At 41.4% G+C, this 27,093-nt stretch overlaps 1 protein-coding gene across 3 annotated transcripts; it reads right to left on the bottom strand.

Annotated features, from left to right (window-relative positions):
- Positions 1-474: 474 nt before the first annotated feature.
- On the bottom strand, positions 475-27,093 carry slc1a9 (solute carrier family 1 member 9). Of its 3 annotated transcripts, none has more exons than XM_039824754.1 (11): positions 26,940-27,093; positions 17,668-17,820; positions 16,894-17,046; positions 15,872-16,125; positions 12,333-12,438; positions 12,063-12,189; positions 9,593-9,826; positions 8,619-8,813; positions 4,690-4,824; positions 4,060-4,492; positions 475-2,476 (listed from the first exon to the last, which is right to left on the bottom strand). In XM_039824754.1, the coding sequence occupies exons 2-11, from the start codon at positions 17,813-17,815 to the stop codon at positions 2,297-2,299; spliced, it is 1,965 nt and encodes a 654-aa protein (XP_039680688.1). In that variant the 5' UTR covers positions 17,816-17,820; positions 26,940-27,093; the 3' UTR covers positions 475-2,296. The 3 variants fall into 3 exon arrangements, with proteins under 3 accessions (XP_039680688.1, XP_039680689.1, XP_039680687.1); XM_039824755.1 differs by lacking the exon at positions 26,940-27,093 and adding an exon at positions 20,267-20,442 and having other exon boundaries at positions 2,297-2,476; XM_039824753.1 differs by lacking the exon at positions 26,940-27,093 and adding an exon at positions 20,271-20,441 and having other exon boundaries at positions 2,297-2,476.

Here is a 27,093-nt window from a genome sequence, read left to right as displayed (position 1 = left end):
ATTTCTGCTGACCTACAGCATTTCACCATTTCCCTCTACCTAACTCAGCTCTCCTCTCTGACGTGCAGGGACCTGGAGCTATAACGTTAGCTCTGCTTGCAATTACCCACAGTGCCCTTATGCTGTCTGGGAAGAATGAAAAGGAATGACGTCTTTCCGACCATCTGCCGTCCTCCGATTCCTCTCCCATCCCTCACTCTCTCCTGCCTTGCCCATCTCTAACGCTTCTTTGAGAGGATTAAGTGTGTTGGTATCTCTGTGTGTCTTTGTCTCATCAGCGTGTAAGCGCTGCCTCGTGAGTAATGTTTGCATGTGTGTTTGTTGCAACTTTTCCATCCAGTAATATCTTTGTCTGCAGGATTGTTCCTGCGTCTTTGGTCATCAAACACTGACGCCTGTCCCCTTTCGACTGCAAATCCCTCCACGATTGTACAAAGTTACTTAAGCAGCAGAGAAAACACAACAGAAATGCAATTATTTTAAATAAATCTCTACGATTTTATTACATACACTATACACACGAGCTGGACCTGTGAATCTGAGTTAAGATTTAAGGACGTGGGGAGGCAGTTGATGAACTTAAATTTAAAATGAGAGGCAATCCAGTTGGGAGGGAGAGACTGATGACGCTATTTTACAGCAATTTTAAAAATGATAAGTGAGAGTAGAACTAGTAAATTTAAACATACAACAAAATAAAAGCGGAATCTTGCCTATTACTCATCATTTCAGACACCAGACCACAACAAGAAGATACAAACCATAGATGATATACACAATATTAACATCAAGATGAGAGGTGATGTGCAAGAACAGCACCGAGGACGAAAATGTAAAGAGATGCAAGAAGGTAGGGAATTATAAAAATAATGTCTGCTGGTTGTATATTCTTTCATTTACATGAACCTGTTGCTATTCTCAAGGTTATTTAAAGGAATAGTTTGACATTTGGGAAAAATGCTTTCTAGGCGATCAGCACGCCCTCACTTTGGAGAAGCAGCCATGCAGACATGGAGGCTAAGCAATGTACTGCTGTGGACTGGGGTCAGCAGCTAAACGTATTGTAGCCACCTAAAAAAATAAACATCTGTTTAAGTGTACACTATATTTAGAATATTTTCACTGCTTTACCTTTACTTTTACAGCCCTTTACACGGCGAAACTGAGCTGTTCTCTATGCTCTCTTCAAAGCCACCAGACTCCTTTCACAAAAACGTTTTACCTCCCAAAACACAGAGTTGCTGGTCTACCGCTGCCTCAACCTCAACCAGTTAGTTTCTGTTATTGTATGACTTCGGTGTTTTAAAGGCATAGTTCAGATTCACGAAAATCACACAATAACACAAACTAACCGATGGGAGCAGCGCTAGACCAGCAACTGTTTTCTACAGTGAAAATATTCTAAATATAGTGTACACTAAAACTCACACTCGTTTTTTCTTTTTTTAGGTTGGCCTTTTTTTAGGTGGCTAAAATACGTTTATTTGCTGCCCCTATCCACAGCAGTACATTGCTTAGCTTCTGTGCCTGTCCACCGCCATCTACTGTAGGTAATACACTGAATATGGAAAAGTACCACATACAACCCCGCTTCAAATTATCTGAACTATCCCTTTAACATGTTGTATTTTGTTTGTTTAATCCACACAAAAACAAAAGTGTAAAACCAAGTTGTGGCTTTTTGGACACTTACTTTATGTGCTGGACTATTTCTCAACTGGCAGGAAAGCAGTGGACACTACAGAAATGTTCAGCTTCCAGACCTGAAATATTCCGGCACATAACAGCCTATAAAATAGTGAATTGAATTCCTCCCAGGAAAATTAGTAGAAGTACAGGAGAAGGAGTTGAGCAAAGGTAAAGGATCAACTAATAACTCATGCTTGCGCTTTTAAATGCTGGTAACACCAAAATACTTTTATCATTGGGAGCAGACTCACAATTTCTCTCCTATCAGGCAAATTTAAGGAAGTTCAGACATACAGGAACATTTTAAATTTGGTTAGGAAATCAAGACAGTGATGGAGACATGATTTAACTGGGGAAACAACTCTCCATTTAAGCTCTTTTGCAGGAAACCAAAGGCCGACAGGCCTGGTTTTAAGGGCCATCTCAACATTTTAATATATATGCATATCAAGCTCAAAGTGAGCTCATTGATCACTTATACAAAAGTTCTTTCTTAAGAGCAGTAAACTGAAAATACATCTGAAGGGTAGCAATGTAACCAGCCAGAAATCCACTGTGGACCTCCAAAAGCTGTCGATTTGGAAGCTTTTTGGTGGTAAAACTCCAATCATGGCAGGTCGCTCGGCAGCATGGGGTGCCTCCGATCATAAGCAGTGTCGTCACTCTCCTCGCCGTCGCTTACTTCACCCAAAACCCTCTCTCTCTCCTCCTCTTCGGTTTCACTCTCTCGCCTCAGACGCTCCCGCTCCCTGTCTCTCTCTCTGTAGGAGCGTGGCATTGTGGGAATCTGAGAGGGCAAAAAAGGACATAATGAGAACATGTAGTTTATAATAAGTGACAAAAAAAAAGGTGAATTTTATAAATGTACATGTTGTAAATGTTGTGAGGTATACACCAGGGTTTGGAGCGATTTGATCATTGTACCTGAAAAAAGGGCTGGGCAATATATCGATATTGTGATATGAGACTAGATATCATCTTAGAGTTAAGAAATATTACACAGAAAATGTTGCTTTATCACAAGAGGAGCAAGATGGCACAAAACGTTAGCCTTAACAGTGTCGCTGTCCTGTAAAAAAACATGTATCTCCAAGATATAAAACTTTTACCATGAGTTGTGAAAATGCATTTTTTTAATTATCTGATGTGTTTTTAAATGGTTTATTTATTTTAAAGGTCCCATATTATGCTCATTTTCAGGTCCATACTTGTATTTTGGGTTTCTACTAGAAGATGTTTCTCTACTTTAACCAATCAAAAAACACATTATTTTTTTCAAAATTTACCTGCATTCAACCCTCTGTCTGAAACGCTCTGTTTTAGTGCCTGTCTCTTTAAGCAGCCCTCCCAAAAAAGCCCAGTCTGCTCTGATTGGTCAACGTTTCCAGGTCTTCCGCATCTGCGGCCCCGTAGTCAGCCGGGGAATAACTGTACCGGCCCTTTCTACATATATATATAGTACAGTTGTGACATCACAACCGTACGGAAGCCCTGACGGCTCATTTAAAGTCACCTTTTTTGAATATGGGCTGTGTGCATTTCTCTGTGGATTGAGTGTTTTGAAACTTTCACAGTATTTATATAGCACCTCAACCTGCTTTATAATAAAATATATAATAAAGGGGTGGCCTCTAGCTCACCCAGTAAGACCATTCGCCCCATGTTGGCTGAGTCCTGCAGCGGCGCAGGTTCGAATTTGACCTGCTGCCCTTTGCTGATAGTCATCCCCCATCTCTCTCCCCCTTTCATGTCTATCCACTGTCACTATATAATAAAGGGAAAAGCCCCCAAAAACAATAAAAAAAAGACATGGAAATCTCACTTTTCACAATATGGGAAATTTAAGAATTCTTCTTAATCCATAAAAGAACACTTTATCCATCAGTTGATCTGAAAAGTTAAAAATCACCAAACCTGGAGATACATGGTTTTCTTTGGAAGGTGACAATAGTCTAAATGGTTGCTGTGTTGCATTTCAGACGCCTCCTCGTTCTAAGGATGCATGCTAAAGTGTGTTCTTCAGAGGACTGAAAGTTAGTAGGTGAACCACCAGATCCAGAGGAGCCGTGAACTTTTACATGTCCAACAAATACAGGGTCCTAAAATGTGGACTAAAAAGGAAGTGACCGTTTAAATTGGACACAGTGTATGTAAGCAAAAGAGTCTTCTATTACTCAACACACAGAGTACTTTCATGCAGTATCGCAAAGGATACGTGGATGGTTTAGGAGTCCACTGTATGTTCTGACCATCAGGTCAATCTCCAAAAACATGGTGTATCTTTTTAAGCAAATTTAAAGTATCATTGTATCATAGAGGTACACATATTGTGTGGCGTTAGAACCAGAAGAAGCAGAAGTGGGTAGTTACCTGGTTGTCGTAGCTGGGCAGGGCGCAGTAGCCCGCCTCCGTCCTGCGGAGGAGGCATGGTGAATGGGTACGGAAAGGCCGGGGGGAGTGGGAGCAGACGGAGCGCGGAGAGGGAGAGCGGATGGAGCGTGGGGATGGAGATCGGATAGAACGGGACGGTGAGTAAGTGATGGATTGAGACTGGGAGAGACTGTGGTGGTTTTGTTTGGGTGGGCGAGGGGAGCGGGGTGGCAGCGCGGGCGGTTTGATGGGGTCAATCAGGTCCATCTCGGTGAGGATCGGGGGCGGAGGGATGAAATCGAGCTCCTCCTCTGGCTGGAGCATTTGCATTTCTGCTGCGTCAAGTTCGGCAAGCTCCGCCTTCGACAAGTGGTCCACGATCCCGGCGCCGAACGAGTCGCCCACCACATTGATGGAGGTACGCATTCTGTCACTGGGTGGACAAACAGTATCAGTGTCAGCGGGTGAAATAGAAGAGAGCCACCGAGAGCTGAATAACACCAGAACCTTTATAACTCCTCTTTCAAATGTTACTGTATAAAAAGCTCTGGAGCGTCAGAGCAGGGACTCTTTGTCTCCTGCTATTCACACACAGTCATACACACTCCACTCTCCAGACACCTGACTCACAGCAGCCAGTCGACAGCGATGAGCAGACTGATGTCCTGAGTAGGCAGCCCCACAGCCGTCAGGATCAGTAGCATGGTAACCAGTCCGGCACTGGGAATACTGGCAGCTCCAACACTGGCCAGGGTAGCAGTCATACTGGGGAGGAAAAAGAAGACAATTTTCAGAACGAACCAAACAGAGGTTCTAAGGGCATGACACGCTAACTCCATTTTAGACGTCTAACAAAGGTGTACTCAATTTAGTTAGATGCTGCACTTGAACACACCACAAAGAATGCAGAAATCAGACACGCGTGCATTTGTTATTTGTCAGTAGTTTGTAAAAAGAAAACTCCAAGCCTCAGCATTGCTACAGACGAAAAAACAAAAAAGACATGGCCAAACATTTTCCTCTCATTACGTCTCGTTTCATACATACAGCATATTGGAATATACCATTTAAAATATGCTTGATAAAAAGGTGCAACTGGCACTGCAACATTTTGAAATAATGTGATTCTCTAACTACCTCTCACCAACTGTCTTCAGTGCTGATTCAACATTCTTAGTCATCTAAAAATGGGCCAATCAACACAATTAGTTCAATTAACTAGGTGTGTCCGAGCCCTGAAGGGATCAGATACCACTTGCCGTTAGGGTTGGCATTATACACATATCTGCCAGCTGACTTATGTGTTATGTGCTCTCCAGCCAATCTAAAAGCAGTCACTGACAGTGAAAGCACAGATGTTTGGGTCGGCATAAAATCAGCCCATGTAAATGTGGACGTTGTCTCAAAACACGAGTCGGAAGTTGGTCATGACAGTTTTTGGACAAGGTGGTTTGAAGGTTCTGTGTAGTAATGAAACCCTGCTGCATTATTTGTTATGATTATAAATCAACAAACTTGCAATCCATGATGTCTTGCATTGTATCAGATGAAGTATGAATCCTAACAGAAATCTGAAACACATGAAATAGTAAAAGTGGAAATTTAATCTGGAAACATTATGCAGGGAATATCCAGCCCAGCTGCTTGGAATGCAAACGTGAGAATCTGAGGGATGAATGAGCTAAAGGGAAATTAATTTAATGTATCACAGTTTTCTTGACTTTGTTTTAGTTGATAACAACACAGTCCAGTAAATGTGGTTTTGATAACTTGCAGGTGAAAAACTGGAGTAAATCCTATTGAGTGTTTTGGATTATAACCTTTCTTTTAAAAGTTGTTTCCACGGCCATATTTTCAACATCTAACAGATAGGGGTGGGGGAAAAAATCGATACAGCATAGTATCGCGATATTTTTCGTGGCAATACTGTATCGATACACAGACGCCAAGTATTGGTCTTTTATGATATATGTGTTGGTCAGTCTGTCTGCTTGACAAACCCCATTTTGCAGCAATAAAATTGAAGTGAGATGAACAAACAGAGAAATGTATCTTTTTAGATAAAACAAATGTTGACAAAATTGTCCTTTAGAGTTGGAAAAAAGGTAATAAATTGCAATATATCGCAGAATATTGCAATATGTTTAACATCGCAATAATAATGTATCGTGACATAAGTATCGTGATGATATCGTATCGTGAGGCCTCTGGTGATTCCCACCCCTACTAACAGATTCTACAGGATCTTCATTTTTCGCGGAAAAAGAGGTTGCAAAGTATAATCCTTTTTATACATTATTGCACAGGTTTAAAGCAAGATGCCATTACAGTAACCTTCCACAGCATTACTTTAAAATTGGATTCAATAACAAAGATACATGCAGATAATTGCAGAATGTGAGTCGTGGTATTACATATTCATGTGACCAAATAAAAAAATAAAAACCAGCGTGCCTAAAATGTCAGATACGTTTTTGAAAGTTGACCCTGTTAAGCCCGCTTTGTGTAAAGCGGGGTATAATCTTGTGGTTTGCAGTTACAGAAGCTGGTCATACAGCAAAAAACCTGGTGTGTTAATTTCCCTGTGTCGTACATGCAATGCTTGTATGAAAGTGGTATCTGAGGAAAAAATAGGTTTATAGCCAAAAGAAACCAAATCTCTTAATGTTTCCTGACTTCTTTTGTTTTCAGACATAAATCTTTATTTCTCAGAAGAATGCTGCTAGTCATGACATGTTTGCAATTAGAGCAATTATCAGTTCATGTTGCTCCCAGATGTGACTGCAGGCCAGTTTGGACACTGTTTATTTCACGATGTTGTTCATCTGATCTCAGGGCTCTGCGTTACATCTCAATCCTTATACCATTGCTAATTATCACCCCGCTGTGACGTTAAGTGGGACAATCATAAGATTTACACAACATATGGATCTTATTCGAGTGGTTAAAGGCTGTTGATGAAATACATACAATAAACAACTTCAAAGTGCTGAGCATCATTTGTAACTCTGCGGCCACAACAAGCTAAATCCGATCCAAGTAGACTGGTTCCAATCAGACATGAATGTTTTGCTGAAACCGCAGAAATTTTACTTTCTTACTGCATTCATGCAGAGTTCAAAGCTGCCGTTCGTCTCTGCACATTCTTAAATTAAAGTTCAGCTTCAAACTGTTGTAGTTCATATGAAAAGGCCTTTGGACTTTAGTTTACACTGGTACACAGGAATGTTGTAATGCAATGTTGACTTACACAGTGTGTGGCCCATTAAAATCAACAGAATTGTAACTTCATGCTACTTAGCTGCATTAAGTTAAACTATTTACCACCAAAGCCTTTTGTAAAAAAATTTAAAAAAAGAAACACAAAAAAACATGATAATTGAAATTAATGAATCTGAAAACTTTTCATGGATCCCCTGGCAGAGTGGATGGACCTCTGGGGGTCCCTGGACCAGAAACCTGTGTGCTGAAATAATAAATAATAATAAAAGAATTCCTCCTCCATTCAAAAATGTGTTTTGTTCCATATATTATTCCTTCACTTGGATACTTGATCTATAGACCGGAGAATTTGACACTAGAAGGCTTTTTTCATATTTATCTGCTCAAGTGGAAAGATCGAGAATGGACTTTGTGTCCAGTGGTTACACTTTTGAAATTATAGATATTTGCATATTCATAAATTCTGGATTAGTAGATGAGTCAAATTAGACTCAAATGTTGATGGTGATTTTTTTTTATCTTACTAATCTTCTTAAAACATGTCTGGAGGAGATCTTTAGGTAATTTGAAGGGGTAGCCTAGTTTTAGATTTTTTTTAATGTGGGATTGTATGAGGTACTTATCCATAGTCGGTGTGTTACCTACAGTAGACGGTAGCTTTGGTGTTTTAAAGGGTTAGTTAGGATTCACCAAAGTCACACAATAACACAAACTAACTCATCGCAGCAGACCAGGAACTCCCGTGTTCTGCGAGGTAAAATATCAAAGGAGTCTGGTGGCTTTGAAGAGAGCATAGATGGATATACCGGCTTCAGCACCCCATGGAAAAGAGCTGTCTGACGGCAAGGTAAAGCAGTGAAAATATTCTAAATTTTGCGTACAAACTGATGTTGATTATGGCTGGATAGGTGTCTAAAAAAACGTTTAGCTGCTGCCCCTATCCACAGTAGTGCATTGCTTAGCTTCCATTTCGGTACTCCTGCCTGCTTCTCCAAAGATAAATACCTCATACAACCGCCACTTCAAAATATCTGAAATGACCCTTTAAGGCAGGGCCTTAAAGGGATGTTTGATATTGACAATGTTGTTGTGGAGTGGCTAACAAAGGGGTGTGTCTGTGGAGCATCGTTTGGATATTATTAACACACACGATAGGCCTTTTATCTCTCTTACCTCCTTTGTAGAAACTCTCAGTAGCAAATGTTAGGTGGTTGGGAACCACAGATTTTTATGAAACTTTGCAGTATGAAGCGCTCAATTGTATTTCAAAATAAAGACACAAACAGGGAAAGATCACGAGGCGTGTGTGTGTAGAGGACGTCCACCGTGTGTCTTACCTGACAGTGATGATCTGTCCGCTGTCCAGGGTGATGTCATTCATCTGGGCAATAAAGATGGCTGCCACGGCCTCATACAGCGCAGTGCCGTCCATGTTAATGGTGGCACCTATGGGCAGCACGAAGCGAGTCACTCGCTTATCAATCTTCAGATTTTCCTCCAGGCAGCGGAAGGTGACGGGTAACGTTCCTGCGCTGAGAGAAGAAGGCCCCACAAGATGCAGAGTTAGGGAAAAAAAAAAAAAAAAAAGTGCAGATGTACAAAGAACAGGAGCGCAGTGTCTGTTGAAGGACATAAAATAGGTAGACAGGTGGTGAAAGACAGAAGTGCAGAGGTGAGGAGGGAAGTGAGGGGGTTAAGTTGGGGTAGAGACAAAAAAAAAAATAGTGGAAATTTGAGTCGGCTGCCAGCCTCCTCCTAACAGCTGGTGTAGGCCACTGTTGCAATCCTTTAACATGTGATTTAAAGGAATTTGATTCCTGGCCCTGCTAAGCTCGGGTCATAATATAATTAGAGAAAACGATGATAGGATTACCCACATTCACTAAAGCCTCAGTAATGTGCCAAAATGACAGTTGGTTTTTAGCAGCGATGTAGACTCCGAGGCAGGCCGAGCCAAGCCGAGCCAGGCAGGATACAGCGGGGCCAGTTTAGCTGCTGACGACTAATCCGAAGGCTTAGACATTTACAACACAGGATCTGTCTGACATGGTCTCATCTATGATAGCCTGTGCTTACACACATTTGGCTCCGCCGTACTGATTTGTCTGCGTAAATACACATTTTCGCCATTTGCCGTTTCAGATTCAACCCGAATAGCTGAAAGCGAGTAGCAGGCTACGCCGATCAATCATAGTAAGTACGGCAGCTGCTCGAGGAATAGATGTTGTAAAAGAACCATGTGACACACATGTGTTAACACATTCCCAAACTTCCACACACGTATACACACACTTCCTGCAGGCTGTCCTACCTGCTAGCAGTGCCCAGAGCTGTGATCCAAGCCTGGAAGATTCCAGAGTAGAAAGTAAAGGGGCTTTTTCTGGTGATTGCAAAGAATATAGCAGGAAGGATCAAGCCCCCGTGGATCACCAGGCCCACAATCACGGTCACCATGTACATGCCCAGCTGCCTGGCAACCATCTCAAGGTCCCCGATGGCCGCAATCTTTCCTGCGATCAGTGAGGCGATGCCGATAGGAGAGTACCTAAGCACAGAGTTAGACTTATCAGAGCTGGAATGATTACTTATGATAACTTGCTATTGTTCTTCATTACTACATTTTTTATTCTTTTTAAGGCTGACTCCTAAAATTATACTAGTCATTTACTACTATACTAAATTAGTATATGTGATTATACTTATATGTACTGTATATGTATTTCTATGTTTTCTTTACTGCATCAAAAATCGATCTGTATTTTTCTGTTTTCTATCATTTGTAAAGAATTTCTTATATATGCGAAGCACTCTGAAACTGTTGTTTCGTTATACATATTTAAATAATTATATATTTTAAGCCTGCAACTAATGATTATTTTCATTATTGCTTAATGTGCAGTTTATTTTCTCAATTCACTGATTATTCGTCCAGTCTATATGACATCAGAAATGTAATGAAAGAATATTCACTACACTGTAATGATTACAGTTTCCCACATGTGATTTTCAGTTCCAAACATTATTATTATTATAATGTAAGATAAGGAAAAGCAGCAAATCTTCACATTTAGAAAGCTGGAACCATTAAATATTAATTCTTTGCTTGAAAAATTATTTCAACAATGAATCAACTGTTAAAATAGTTGTGAATAAATATTCTGTTGATCGATTAATTGACTAATTGTTGCAGCTCTAATTTATTTAAACTTAATCAAACCTTCAGTCCTAAATCATGCTCAAACCTGAAAATTTAAGTTGAAGGTGGATCTCGTAGTTTTTATCTTAGATGCTATCAAGCATCATCATTTGTACTTGAGGGGTGAAAGTACTAGAGCTGAGACTTTCAGTATATTAATTGATTGGTCAGTTCATCAGCAACTATTTTGATAACTGATCATTCGTTGAAATACTTTTTTGGAGCAAAAAAAAAAAAAAAGCCAAATATTCTCACGATATTTTAAGATGTCACTTCAGCCTCTGAGAAACAATTACACCATTTTATGACTAAAAACCACGAAGTGATAAGAGAAAGTAATCGTTAGTTACAGCCCTAGAAAGCATATTACCTGGCACGTGGATGCATTCATCAGTTTGGCCAAAAAACAACCATCCTTATTTCAATCATTTAAGTGTGAAATGTCAACACCTAATCCATCTTCATTCACTGTCAGAGCACTTCTCACTTTGAGAGGACTTGACACATTCTTGGATCTCTGGTTTCTGGTTTTGGAGTGCAGTTGTTCCCCTTCATGAATACAGACGGCTGTGGGACGCATGAATTAAAGCGGTGTTCCCCTTTAGGCCTTTCCTGGTCCGAGTCAGAGCGGGTCGCATCACAACAGCGGCCTGCTCTCTCCCAGGTCAGCTGCATGCTGAACCCTGAGCCTGGCATTCAGGGACAGTTGTTTGGTGGAGTATGCCGTGTATATGATGTGATGGATGGGTTCCTTGTATGATATGTGTTTTTGTATACACTGGACTCTGTGTTTGGCGAGCTCCATAGGCCCGTGAGTAATCTGTTTATACTGTGTGAGTGATATGAACAAGGACACAATTCCTTTGGTGTCCAGCTGCACGTGTAGATGGCCTAGGAGAGCTGCAACACAAGCATCCTGCTGTTTCTCTTCTAACCGCCTACCCTGCCCCCTTCACATCCTTTCCCGTCCCTGCTCTGAGTGCCACTACTCTCTCTTTCTCTGTGTGACTAGCCGGGGTCCTGCGAAGCCTCAAGGCGTGCACTGCTCTCTGAAGACATGCTCTCACATGTATCTTTCCATGGCCCCCTGTCCCTCCCACACGCATCTGCTTTCTGCTCTGCTGCCAAGTGGCTCCTCTGCCGTCGGTGGATCCATTACATTTTGGAGATCATCCACCCCGGCTCCCCTGGGAGCCCACAACATTGTTCCGGGCCCCAGCTCCTGCTTCTCCCCAGCATACCAAAGACCCCAGCATGTGCCAGGGAAACCCTCTCTCTCTCTTTTCTCTTTCCATCTGTCCGTGTCCTTCATTAACACTTTCTCCCTTTTCCTCTTCCTTTCGCTCCTCTTCAGTTTCGATGTCCGACACTCTTGCTCCCTCCCACAATATGTCTCATGTACGCAGTCTTCGCCTTATCCATCACTGTCACTGACCTCTGTGTGTGGTATCTCCACAATGTCAAAGTAATGCAGCCGTTGGCCCGAATGAACAAAACCAGAGACACGTTATGCACACATGCCGCATGGACGCACACAAACACACACCGTGGGAAGGGGTGGTGGGGGGAGGACAGAGACACTGACCACATGATCATGGAAACCATCGTCATGATGATCTCGTTGAGGATGTTGAAGAAGTCGCACATGATCTTCCCTCGCTCGCCCATCCTGCTCATGCAGATCCCAAAGGTGATGAAGAAGCCAATCAAGCCTGGAGGAAGACACAAAGCAGCACGTCACTGGAGACTGCAGGAAAGTACTGTAGTTCTCAATGCAAAGTCAGGAAAATGAAATGCAGGGAGCTTCAAACCATTCAAAGAAGAAAATAATATCAGCGCTCCGCCACTGACTCACCGAGGACATTCATGCCCCATTTGTACTCCAGTTTCTTCCTGCTCACCAAGACAGGTTCGGTTTGGTTTGGTGGTGCAACCAGATCCTTTTTCAGCACCGTCTGAACCTGGAGGGAGGACAGAACCACTTTCAGATTGATCAGGGGTTCAGACGGTAATGCCGTGCTTCCACTGTATGGTACGACTCTGCTCGACTCAACTCACTTTTTGGTACCAGTATTTTTCTCTTTTTGGTTTCCACTGTGAATAATAATATATAATAATAATAATGAATAAGTGTATGCGTGATTATCAGCTGATCGCCATAGCGACAGCTTGTGAAACTGCCGTGACATCATCTTCAACGGGACACTCGCTGAATCCTCATCCCTTTATCAGCAACCAAACAGAGGAATGTCTGCCCTTCGTCAATTGTACGCCATAATGTACGTACTGCACGCTGTAATTTTGCGGGGTGCCATTTTTAAAATCTGGGTGGAGTGAATAAAAACATTGCGGTCGCTATTGATAATATCTTGGCTATTTAATAATGGCGGGTTTGTGCAGGATGTCCCGTGCTCTCTCAGACCAATCAGTGGTCTGCAGTGTTTAAAGCCCCTGACACACCAACCCGACGGCCGACCGTTGGCAGAAAAGGCAGTCGGACTGATCAGTCGGCTACCCGAGGTCCAAAAGGTGCCTCGGAACACACCGAAGCGACGCCGACTTGAGAGTATGTTCTGCGCGTGAGCAGGACGTAATACGTCTCCATAACAGCAGGCGCCGCTAATCTGTATTGTCACCCGAAAAATGAAAACAGGCAGCTGATTGGACGAATGCGAATGACGGCTTCGTTCGGAATACAATCTCATATTTTACGAAGATAGTTCACCAAAACATGTTTCCGAAATCATTTTAAGCGAGAAATAGGCCATACAGTTGCAGAATCTGTCTTCTTTTCAGATCGACAAAGGTCAGTTTAAAAGATTTTCGTCAGATTTTGAGAGGCTTAGTCATGCTCATCCCGCTCGTCATTTCTCCACCAATCAGATTGGTCATTGAGTCCGACTGCCCGCCCTTCGAACAGCAAGTCAAGGCCGGCCAAAATGAAGGCCGACATCTCCTCCAACGGACGACGGCACGGAACACAGCGAACAGACTTGAGTCACTGACCTCGCAAGACTATCGGGTTGGTGTGTCAGAGCCTTTAACTACACCTTTTAGTATCGCCTCAGCTCGCTTGGAACGTTGGCCGAGGTGTCAAAAAAAGTACCTGGTGCTATCCAAAACTTTTGCTAATGGAAAACCGAAAAAGAGCGAGTTGAGAAAAGTTGAGCTGTATAGCATGCAGTGGCAAAGCGGCATTATTGAACCGACCAGATTTTTTTAAACTCATATTAAACGTGTGCAAACAAAAGCTTGGCAGCAGCGCAACACAAACAGATTTGTGTCTAGAGAAAAAAGACAAAAGAGGGAACACGCGATTCCCACGTAAAGACAACAGAAAAAGGGAAGGAAAAGAAAGGAGAGACAAGAAGGTTGAAAGGGGAAGGACGATTCCTTCCTGCAAAAGCAATTATGCCTTTTATGACTTCAATGAATCCCAGATGAGTACAAACAAAAGAAGCAGTAAAACAGAGATGCAGACAGAGAAGAGAGAGAGAGATGTGACGAGTGAAGAAAAAGGGAAGAAACAGAGAATACCCCAGGGAGGAGAAGTCTATAAGCTGGTGCTCAGCAGTGCTCTCAGTTCCCCAGCAGATGCCTTGCTGTGGTAAATAAAGACGTAGCATTACAGATGTAAAGAGATTAGCAGGAGCAGAAGGGCTGAAACCTCAGCCAGTCTGACACTGACAATTACTTGGAATCATTCAGACACACACACACACACACACACACACACACACACACATGCATGAGAGAAAGAAGAGGGGGGGAGACAGGATTTGGACGGAGAAGAACTCGCATCATGATTGAGACTTGGATTATCGTTTAAAAATGATCATCTTGGATAAACACTCATCCTGTCCCATCCACCATTAGCCAACTGATCATTACTGTAACTGAGTATTCAGACGTAAAATCACAAAGCTTATTTTTCAGTTTTTATTCAAAACAATGTGGATCATTTCTGATTTTGAACTTTTTGCAAAAAATCCTTATCCTTCAAAACAGGTTTATTAAATGGCCCAAACATGACAAATTTCTATCTCCATTTGCCTATTTGCCGAAAGTTATATCTTATTTGACCTTAATTATTCTGTGTAAACAACAGTAAAAAATAACATATATTCAAATTGCAATAGTATTAAATAAAAAGGGTCTCTGATGTTGCCCTACATTAGTTGTTTTATTTGAGGAGCTCTACTCGTATTCACATTAATTAAACTTCATCTTTATGTGGAAAATTACACTACAAAGGTTACACTTGTGTATGATGTACATGAACAGATGGTCCTGTTAGTCAAATCATCCTCTCACTCATTCCTGACACATGCAGAAAGCATTGTGTATGGAGTTTGGAGGACAACCAGATTCTCCAGAGAATCACCAGTCGTTAACAACTCTCTGTGCTTCCTTCATTCTGTCAGTTAATACCTTGTACACTATGACCATTTCAGGTTCACATAAAGGGGTCTTTCTTTGATGCAACTTTTAGTTATAAGAATTTGATAATAATTATTGACAAACCTATCTCAAGATCCATTGAAAAGTGGTTATGGAGCTTTAGATCAGTGGTCACCAACCTCTACCTGTGACCCTCTGTGCATGTCTTTGAGATGTGAGCAGTTGAATCAAAGAGTGATTTTCTCAGTGCTTCATTTGACTACTTTGTTGAGGGCTGAAGAGACTATAGGCTAGACTAGACAGTGTTTCACAGCAAAGATTGGAGAAAAGTAAACATTATGTAAAAGTAGGGATGGGCGATATGGCCAAAATCTTCTATCCTGATTCCCAATATAGGTCATTTTATATCTTGATAACGATATATATATATATATATATCACGCTCTAGCATGTTTTCTGGTAATTCAATAAATAAGTAAATAAGAAATAACCACATGCAGAGACTATTTTTGTATACTCCTGAGTGAATTAGCTTACTTGACAAATTAAGTATTTTCTTATTTTATCAAGAACTTTAGTACAAAATGAACATAACATGCAAGGAGCAGAACATAAAGCAGCGTACGAATGATGTAAAAAGTGAAAAGTGACGTAATGCAGCTCACGTACAGCTTGGAACCACAGCTTTATATCATTTCACACAATCTTTCAATCAATGTTGGCTTAAAAACTGAGCTCCAAAGTTCATTCATGAGCATAATCTACATGTGATATGATTGAAATCTCCAGAACTCATACTAAATGGACACAAAAATTAATAGTTGAAAGCCTCTCTAATTAAAACTAATTTTTCAATGTAGTTTGGTAAGCATCATCCTAAGGTTGAATGATGCAGATTACATTACATCATTCAAAGCAATTGTATACTGAGCACAAATAAAGAGCCATAGTAATATAGCAGTTCATAAGACACATTTCAGATGCTAAGGTTACCTGTTGGATGCAGGCCTGCACCAGGTTCTCAGGAAAAAGGTTTCTGAGCAGGTCGAGGAAAGCGTCCAGACTGCTGACCTCCTGGTTCTTCGGGACTGAGCTTGACGAGCCTCCCCTTAGTTTGGGGTTCCCCGGGTGGATCCCCAACACCAGGATGACCCCGAGGATGGCAGCGATTACAGTGGTGGACATGTAATACACCATGGCTCTACTACCCATCCTGCCACTGGAGCGGGCGTCTAGACCAGCCAGCCCTGAAAGAGACAGATGACCATCAGTGTCTGCACTCATCATGTGCACACCATGTACTGTGAATGCAGCTGCTCAGAATGTTGACTTGTGCACATGCTGATATTTAGCACACCAACAATAAGCATGTTAGTTTGATATCTTGTACACTTAATTACGGTTAGCTAACGTTTAGCATGTTAGTGTAATATACTTAGTTAGCCTATATGTTAGCGTTTAGAAGGCAATGTCAGCACTCAGTTAGCCATGGAGCCAGTAATACAATTTTACTCTTAAAATGCTAACGTAAGAATGTTAGCTTGTGTACAGACATTTAGCGTGTAACATTTAGCATTTAAGTTTGATACAGTTGAGCATGTTAAATATATATATATATATATACAACATATTTACAGCATGTTAGCATGTAGTTAGCAGCCTCTGCACAGCTGAGGCTCACAGGAATTTGGTCATTCTTTAGAGGTATCTTGTTGATGGCTTTTAAACCAGAACTGTGGGTAAAACACGTAATTTAGCATTTTAGTATAACGTCCTTACAGCGTCTTAGCATTTAGCATGCAATGTCAGCATTACTCTTAAAGTCAATAGTAAATGTATCTTATCATGAATCAAATAGCTCTAAAAAGTGAAACATTTGACTGGTTAGTGGTGCTATGAAAGGTCATGGGGATAACGAATGTCCAATATTTGTGGATGTGTTGTAACCTAAAAGAAAATGCCAACCAACATTACTTCCTGTGTGTCTATGCTTGCATGTGGGTGTAATGGCACACCTGTGATGAGGCTGGAGATGATTAGAGGCAGGATGAGCATCTTCAGCATCCTCATGAGGATTTCTCCAGGGAAAGAAACCATAGTGAGGGCAGAACTGTCCGTCACCTTCAAGTACCGCAGCAGCATCCCAAAGCCAACTCCCATGACAACACCTGAGGAGGAGAAGAGGGGGGAGGAGAGGAGACAACTAACATTGATTTAAAAATATATATATTATATTATGAGTTTTTTATTTTAAAGTTATAATAAAGCTACTGTGTGTACTTGTTACATGTAAAGATAATGGAAATTGGTACAAAATATCAGCCAAATATGAGTCATATCTAAATCTCTTTACTGGTATTGAATTTTAAAATCCACATGTTAATAGACCATCAGTTTCCAAGTTTTTTGTCCCTACTTCTCTTACCCATGTAAGAGACCTCTGACAAATGAGAACCGTCTACTTGTCGGGTTTAAATCTGGGTTTAAATGTGGATGACAAATTGCAGACAAAAATAACACACTTCTCGACTTGGCAGGGGCTATTTTTTAAAGAGGCAGACTTAAGAAAACAAGCCAAAGATGTCTCATGGGAAAATGATCACGGAGTCTGTACATCTAGTGTGCATGTTCATATTTGCTGCAGCACAAATGGCTATTTTTTTAACAATAAAACTGAACTCTTGTTTTTTAACAACTCAAATCCAGCTTTCACAAGCCGATGGAAATGTACTGCAGTTAAGCACAAAATATTTTAATAACAGATAGATAGTTTCCCAGTCCATGCATACCCAAAACAGTGAGTCCGAGCAGTAGGTTGTGCGTGTTGCGGCTGCAGTGACCTGCATCTTTATACGCAACGTCTGTGTTGTCATCTCGCTGGTTTTCCTCTGTCTCCTTTTTTGTGTTGGACTGGTTGGCTGTCGACTTGTTTGTCATCCTGCCTGTGGAGGCAGTGTGAGAGATGGGTTTACTGCTGGGAGAATACATGCTTAAACATCATTCAGCACACGCTGGCCTGCACAGCATTCAGTGTTGGTTAATGATGCTCCCTTGGCTCTTTAACTGATTCATCAAATGTGAAGACGCTGGATTGTTTACACTATCTTAGCAAAGCATTCTTGTCCAGTGGCTAGTGAGGATTCACATTGTTGCTATTCTGGCTGGCTGGCTCTGCTCTGCTCTTAAAGGGGGAAGAGGGACAACCAGGGCTACCAACCACTCACTCACTCATTCACACAACAGGAATGTCCTTTGAGCATTCGGTTTACATTCCCAAGGGAAGTGAAGAGGCATGACTGCAGGTAACCCAAACACAGCAGGCGATGGCTAAACAGGACATGAAGAAACAACTCTGTAATCGTCCTCTAAATGGAAAATGCCACAATCCAAATACAACACAATACAGACTATTCTGATAAAGAGATGGCTGGAGATGGCTGGACTGAAAACTGTGTGCTGTCTGACCATTTGTGACCGACAGATCTGAGTTGAAGTTAGAGCTGGGCAATATATCAATATTATATCGATATCGTGATATTAGACTAGATATCGTCATAGATTTTGGATATCGTAATATCGTGATATGACATAAGTGTTGTCTTTTACTGGTTTTAAAGGCTGCATTACAGTAAAGTTATGTCATTTTCTGAACTTACCAGACTGTTATAACTGTTTATTTGTATGTGTATTACTTGCCTTTACCCACTTAGTCATTATATCCACATTACTGATGATTATTTATCAAAAATGTCATTGTGTAAATATTTTGTGAAAGCACCAATAGTCAACACTAAAATATCGTTACGCTATCGATATCGAAGTATTTGGTCAAAAATATCATGATATTTGATTTTCTCCATATAGCCCAGCCCTAGTGGAAGTTACATATTGGTTAGTCTTGCATAGCCAGACCTATCTCCACCCTGTGTCAGAGCTGGAGTATGGTCTGGCTACACCACTTATCTATGCTGGGATAGGGAAAAAAACGGTGCCCTTGCAAAATAGATAGCAGCGATAGAGGAAGGGGAGGGAAATGCGGCACATGCAAACACGCTGATTTTTAGTAGATGTAATGTTTACCTTGTTCAACTTCTAAGTTTTTCCGTGTTAGCATGCTAACATTTGCTAATTAGCCCTAAAGTGTCATTCATTTGCAGTTATTTGGTCACAAACCAAAGTACTGAACAAATTTTGACCTGATGATGGTGCTAGAGGAAAAGTCAGGGGATCACCAGAATTATTACAATTCATCCTGAGGGGATGTGAATGTTTGTACCATATTTCATTGCCATGTGCCACATTTTCATCCATCCAATAGTTGTTAAGGCATTTCACCTTTAACCACAAATGGGACCATTTGACATGACAATGTTGTGCCAATCCAACTTGCAGCTGTTGAGATATTTTACTTGATATGTGAAATTTTTAACCTGCTGGTGGGGATGCTAGATGAAAAGTCAAGGGATCACTGAACTCATTAGGATTCATCCTCTAGGCAACATGAATACCCAATTTCATGGCATTTCAAACCATATCAATAGTTGAGCTATTTCACTAAAAAACTAAAAAAATCAACCTCATGGTGACACTAGAGAAAAGGCAGGGGATCACCAAAGTCTTTAAGAATCATCCTCTGGGGATTATGTTTGTACAAAATGTTAAGGCAATCCATCCAATAGGGGTTGAGATATTTCAGATATTTCAAGTAGTGGACCGCCTTACCAGCATTACCATGTTTAAAGCCACAGCACTGGCATCGCTAAAAAAAGGATAATCTGGCATTGATGACATTGAAGTATGATGTTTATCCAGATGCAATTCAGCAGCATGAAAAATCTGAAAGTACGCAGAAAAAGGTATATACGTCAACTCTATTCTTGTACTTATGGAAGTCTGCATCCGTCATTTTGAACAGTCACCTTAGAGCCACATCACTTCTTTGAGTGGACAAACAGCTCTCCAATAAACACCTGACAACTGTTAATAACTATCTGTCAAAGTCTATTTTAGCTCCTGTGCATCACACAGGATTGTTATGGAAGCAATCAAATTTTCCTCCGAGGCAAAGTCATCAACTTCAACACGAAAGAGTCAACCCATAAGAATGTCCACTGTCCAATAACACTACACATTTCTACTCAACGGAGACCTCACCACCACAATCTCTAAACATTAATCGTATATAAACACATCTTGAGAGCAGCACAGCCATGCCAAATCCTTGTCAGAAGTATGAATGTCACATTTACAAACAGTCGGACTCAGTGAGACAATTGCAATCAGACATGATTATAATCCATCATCTGAGCGGATGGCATTTTCTGCAGCTGTAGGGATACAGTTGCAAACTAAGTTACAGTAGACAAGGGGGAGCACAAAAAATGTTACCTACTAGTTGGTGTGCTCTCACGCTTTCACCTCCACTCTCCGGCCCTATCTCTGCCCCCTTTATTGTCTCTGCAACAGTTGCCAGTCCAGGCACAAAGTCGGATTGCCAGTGTTATCTGAAATTGTATATTTTGGGGGCGGAGAATGTCCTGCTAACTTTAAATTGCAAAGATATAATCCTCAGTGAGCAGAGTACGGAGGAGAGGAGGGGGGAGGGTGTTCCACTGTTATTGTCTTCACAAATCCTCTTTTCAATCCTTATGTTAGTCTTAGCATGAGCATTGTTTGGTAACGTCAGTCGACCACATACGCTTCAGTTATACAGTTGTCTAACAGGGGGTGGGATGGGGAAATCATCCTCCCTGCCTTTTATTTATTTTTTTTATTTTTTTTTACAATAAACTCATGCACCAGATGGAAAGATTTATATTTTCATCATAACTCAAGGTTTGGTGATTTTTAAAATCAGTGATCAGTAGGTTGATAAGGTTCTGTAAACCTGTCGGGCAAATGAGATCCTGCCAAAACCTAGCGGATAAACCTAAAATCGAGAGGTCATCATGCCAGGATTATGACTGGTTTGCTTAGTTTGGGACAACAGTTTTGGCAATACAGGTTATTCTGTGATGACATGTACGAAAATCTCCCAATATAAATTTGTTATTTAAGCCTCAGTTACACGTGTTGAGAGTAAGAATAAGGATGATTGTCGTTGTCTCCAGCAGTGAAAGCTGGATATTAAACCTTTGTTCCCTGAGCAGGTCAGATGGAGGCACTGAAATAATGAAGCAACAGCATGTGTCCTGCAAAGAGGGCGGTGCTGGGGAGTATAAGCTGAAAGGACATACTCAAGGAGCTGAAGCTGCTCTGCAAATCTGTCTTCCTTCCCCAACAGACAGATTATTTTCCTCCTCCAGGAAATGTCAGAGCCGCCTTGAGACAAAACGTAGCTGGCCTCTAGGAACCAGCTCTTACTGGGCTGTCCTGGTGGGTCTGTTCAACTGAGGAAAACTGAAACTGTTTACAACCTTTTAGGGTTGAATTAGACTCCTACATTTCTTATGTCTTGCCTGAAAAGTACTTACAAAAGTACAGTTTATAGGGACACAGGAAACTGACGCTGATCAGAGTATAGCCCCTTTCACACGCACTGCAAACCTGAAATGATCTAGACATTAGCCGGCAGAGCTGTATTGCGAACGCAAGTGTCCGAATCAGTTGAAGAGGACATTAAAAGACTTGCCAGCTCCCAAGAACAAAGTTGGTGTAATATCCAATTGAGCCCATTTGAGAACAGAGCAGGTCATTGTCCAGAGAATTCACAGCGAGCGAGTGGGCATGTTGATAATATTTCTATCATGAGGCTGGTGCAAAACCACAACCAAACATCTGGAGGTGAAGAAGGGTCATTTACACAAAGACGGCATCGAAAATGTCTTACAACGAGATTCGCAAACTAGTGTCGGTAAGGGCCGATACCGAAATTGGCAGACAAATTCATGGAACGGCAAGATACTTGGTTGTTTATGAACAAATTACGAACCGGCTACGTGACCGAAGTTTAATCCGCGGCATGTCTTGCATCCTACACACTCTATCCAGGCACCACCCCTTGCCTACACCAAACAGAGTATTTCCAGTAAGTGAGAATGCGTCTTACACGGACAATCTGCTGTTTTGTGCTACATGTGTGAAAGGGCAACTGATTAGTCGAACATTGTCCGGAGTTCATGGAAAAAGGCTTATCAGAGCAGCCAGTAGACACGCCTGTTACATCACAGCTTAGCACCCTAATAAAACACAGCAATTCAACTCAGTGGTTTTAGACTGTTTGGTCAGGCAGCTTACTGTAAATCCTGAATTTCATGGTAACATGAGACAAGTATTACTACTCTGCCAGGTATACTGCGGAACAGAAGACATTCCCCTTTGAAAGGAAGCCTAGTCTTTTAGAGAGAGCTTCGAAAACACACGTTAGTGATGAGAGCTGAAGGTAGAGGGACTTCAAAGTGAGCTGAGACTCCCACAGAGACTTTCTAAGTGAAGCAGACTGCATAAACATCAGGTTCCTCAATGTAAATACTCTCGTAGTCCATCAGATGTGTGATGGTGACCTATGCAGTGCGTGATAACCATCACAATCAGTCTCCACATGCAGTCATGTACTTAAGACACATCTTTTTAATCGTCATGGTTTCCAGGACGATGGGCCACCGATGACAGAATGAGTTAATATCCCAGAAGAGCAGGCTTTGATTACTGTATACGAGCCCAAGCAGCTGGAGATGAAGGTGCACACACCACCAGAGCATGACACGACAAACTACCTCAGCACTCGGCTCGTCTGTGTTAAGAACCCCACACCCTCCGCATATCAAAAGTAATGATCCAACGAGGTCACCAGCCAATCACGGATGTTGATTCAAGAGATCAAACAGATGCACATTGGCTATACATACAATTACACCTCGCCCTTCTCTCTCAATCCAGCCAGCCATTATGCAAGCAGCCCATGACAACCAACAATTGCATTTATTGTTAGATGTAGTAATTATCGCGAGAGCAAACAAGGAAGTGAGGTGACAAAGTATAAGAGCGCCAAATTCCGCGTAAGGAGGAAGGGTGGGGCAGTGGATGGGTCAAACAAATACAGGACTTTCACTCAGAAAACCGGCGTTTATGTCCCATATGAAACCAAAAGTCAACTGTCATTTTGAAATTACGGACCTATTGTAAGTCAGTGACCTAGGTACGTCCGTGATGTTGCGTTACATCATAATTTTCCAAGTTTTACGTGACTCATTTTCACTCAATTTTTTACTAACCTTAACCAATTTTTGTTTGTTTGCCTAAACTTAACTAGTTTGGTTTCACAACGTTAACTACGTGTTTAAACTGCGCCTGTTAGCGTTAAATAGAACAGTCACATGATTACAGTCACATGATTAAACCACCAACATGCGGCAGTAAATAGAATGGCTTTGGAAATTTAATTAATTTAATTTGAATTTATATTTTTTATATCGACCTATAATGTTGTTTAGGTATGAGGATGTGTTGCTAAATCTGTATTCCTGCCTCTGATCTTAATTAAGACATTCAATAAGATTTATTATTTGATAGATTATTTAAAAGCTGTGATAGAAATCATCATAACAATATGAATGTGGTTTAACTGACTGTATGTATTCTGTTTGTGGATATTTAACACAAACTAGCTACAGTACAACGATTAATATACACTTGTAGTCTGTTGTTACCTTTAATGTTTGATCAAGATTGAATTATTCATTGCATGCATCAGGATTATAAATCTACTTTTTAACAAAAGCATGCACTTATTCAAAGGATCGATTCAGTCCATTTTCAAGCAAAAACAGTGAAAAAAATGCCAAACATGCCTCTGTTTCCAGCTTTTCACATGAGATGATTTGTTGCTCGTCTTTGTCATCATTAGCCTATATATAACTATGTTTACAGATCCACACTAAACTGCTAACTGAAGAGATAAAAGCTGTAGATTCTCCCTAAATCGACAATGTGTGTATTTTATGAACACATGTGTGTTTGTAACTGTGTGCGGGTGTCCTGGTGTCTCAGAGGATTATTTCCAAAGGCTGATTGTTTGGTGTGGCCTTTGTAAACGGATCGAGATATAATCCCCACCCGCCCCCCGATCCTCCCCTCGTTCAGCAGAGGGAGATGAGGATGGTCACTGCAGCTCTACAATGCTGCTACAACACACCCCTCACATATCAAACACACATACAGCTAGGCATAAATCCAAAACTATGGCAATATCAAATCCCCAAACTATGGCAATATTATGAAATGAATGTATTCTGCATTAATAAAAAATTAGGCATGCACCTATATTCTAGCCTGGTCCTACCAGACTCTCGTACATTTAATTTGTACAGAGAGTCTGGCCACTCTCCATTGACAAGTGTTAACTTCCTTGAAGGTGGGTACTCTGTTGAAGTTTAAAACTATTGGATCTGCCCAGAGCCCCTCTGGATCTGCCATAACCAATCGCTAAAGTTTGGTCGTGACGTATGTCATGCGCACGTGCAACAAGAGGGGAGACCGACAACTATCGGCTTATATTTAGCATTAGCATCGCTAGCGTTAGCCTTAGCCAACTCCTTCACCACTAACGGAGTGAGCTGGAAAATCTAACTTTTCCCGATCCCCGTGGGGAGGAGGGCCACAACATCATGGCCACCAACACAACTCAGCAAATATTGTTCTAGCTCGGGCTTTAACTTCTGGATATTCGGCAGCGTTGCCACAACGGACCGAATGGATTCGCTCGCTGGCTTTCTAGCGCACGTCCTCAACGTCATCGTTCTCAGCCACTCCCTCTGTTCGCTGATTGGACCGCCAAATATTTGTCCGGAGAAAACTTATATACTGTCTATGAGAAAACCCAAGAATATACCGCAAACCCAGACGGAGTACTGAAGGGAAATGAAAATTGAGCGGAAGTACGTAGGATGGCGGAGCCAGGCTATCTATATTCTGGAACTACTAATTATTTTTCGAGAAATTAACAAATTACAGAAAAGGTTTTGTTTGAGCGATTTAAGCATGCATCCTTTTGTCATTTTCTTTACAGTTTCTTTCAGTTTTATTGTGCTTCACACCCAAACCACAGTAACAATTAGCAGATATTATGCATTTTATTATCGGGACTTTCTCAACCTTTACCAATGATTCTTCCCAACATGCTTTCTCTGGTTCACAGTATAAATGCAAATAGACTGCATTCATATAACGTTTTTCCAGTCTTAACTACTCAAAGCGCTTTACACACTATATAGGCACTATTCACACCCACATTCATACACTGGTGGCCGAGGCTGCCATACAATTTGCCACCTGCTCATCAGGTAAACAATTATGCACATTCACACACCGATGGCGCAGCATCAGGAGCAATTCGGGGTCTTGCCCAAGGACACTTTGACGGGTAAACTGCAGGGGCCAGGGATCGAACCGACCTTCCAATTAGTAGCCGACCGCTCTACAACCTGAGTCACAACTGCCACATTCTATTCAGTTTGTTGTGGTGTATAGGGTTCCTCTAGCAGCTTCTTTACAGATAATGTTCTACGTCATTTCACCCCCGTTTTTTTAATTAGTTCTTAAATAAACAAACACACACATCCTGAGTATCCATTTAGCTTAAAGCAGAGCAGCATGTAATTCCTTCAACATATGCACAACTGCCATCAAACACGTGGTGAATGGCTTTACCAGATCACTGCAGCAGAAGGGTTAAACCGTGTGTATAAACCCTCTCAGTGAATGTCAGATTCATTCAGATGTGGACTCCACTCTGTCCATCAGCGGTTGGTTGTGACCACACGTGAGTCAAAACATGTCCTCACTTGGCACGTTTTAACGCATTATGAGGTATTTGCTGCTCGACTCTAAAACCAGGAAAACAGATCTTGTACAGACTTGTAGTGGAACTACACTGGTCGCCCATCACAACCTCCAAGAGCAGTCCAAAACCCAAAGATATTTATTTTTACAGTGATAAAAACCCACAAGAAGAAAATACTGACATTTGAGAAGCTGATACATGACTGTAACCATTAATTTAAAAAAACCTTTTTGGTTAATGTTATCTTGATTAACTAAACTTTTAACATTTTAGCATTAAATACTGTAGATGTACAGAAATAGAAAGGAAAATGCAGACATAAACCTATGGCAAAAAATGCTGTGCAAATCATCCAATTTACTGTAGGAAGCTGGAAAGGTTAAACGTTTTGGCAATTTTGCTTCATAAAAGACTTAAACCATCAATTAATTATCTTCTTTTTTTTATCAAGTATGTAATATCGAATAATTGACTTAAACATTTCAGCAATAAAAGATGTCTGGCAGGAAATACAGATGCAACCAGAAACCTTGTTGTGTGAGTGTGTGTCAGTATTTGAGATTGGGTGGACATGAAGTGTGAGTGAGAGAAAACATGTGTATTTGACTGCATATTTGTGTGTGATTTACTCTACGTGTGTGTGTGTGTGTGTGTGTGTGTGTGTCCACACATGTCAGGCACACGCCCTCCTCCCTCCCCTCCTCTCTCTCTCTCGGACGATAATCTGTGTGTATTAATCTGTTGTTTGAACTCCTTAAGCACAGACTGTCTATCACATCTGCTCTCTTCACCATGGCAAAGCTCTGCTATTTATAAACTTTTTCTTTCTCCCTCTCTCTCTCTCTCTCTCTCTCTCTCTCTCTCTCTCTCTCTCTCACCCCATCTCTTTTGTCCCCTATTTTCCTTTTTGATCTGTCGTCGCAATTTCTCCAACGCTCCTTTCTCCAGCAGGACTGAGTACAGTAAATCCATCTTCTCACTTGGCCAACAGACGCCTTGGAAACTCATTAAAGCAGACAGCGTGCTGAAACACTGCAGATGACTACTGATAAGATATTACAGGCCCCGACATGTTCAAACAGCAGAATTAAAAACAAAAGATCAAATGTTAACTTTGCAAAACAACAACAATAAATCAACGCTCATTCAAAATGACTGCTGTCAAAGGTGACGAATGGTCCAAAACCACCGCACATGTCAGCTGTGAATGAATGGGAGCATCCTGAGGGTGGAAGTGTGGGGTGGGGGGGGGGATGACAGCCAGGAGGCAACCGGGCTTACCTGCTGTGTGTCGTTATCTCCCATCCGACAAGAGCGAGGCATCGGGAAAGACACGGAAGAGAGGAGGGATGTGGAGATGAAGAGGGCGAGGGGACAGGAGGCAAAGTCACAGTCTTTGCGTCATCTGAGAAAATTTGCAGATTAATACAACAGC

This window comes from Perca fluviatilis, chromosome 15 (assembly GCF_010015445.1).
Source record: "Perca fluviatilis chromosome 15, GENO_Pfluv_1.0, whole genome shotgun sequence".
Taxonomy (NCBI): domain Eukaryota; kingdom Metazoa; phylum Chordata; class Actinopteri; order Perciformes; family Percidae; genus Perca; species Perca fluviatilis.
Note: the sequence above shows the minus strand (reverse complement) of the source record. Positions and strands in the feature narration are given on the sequence as shown.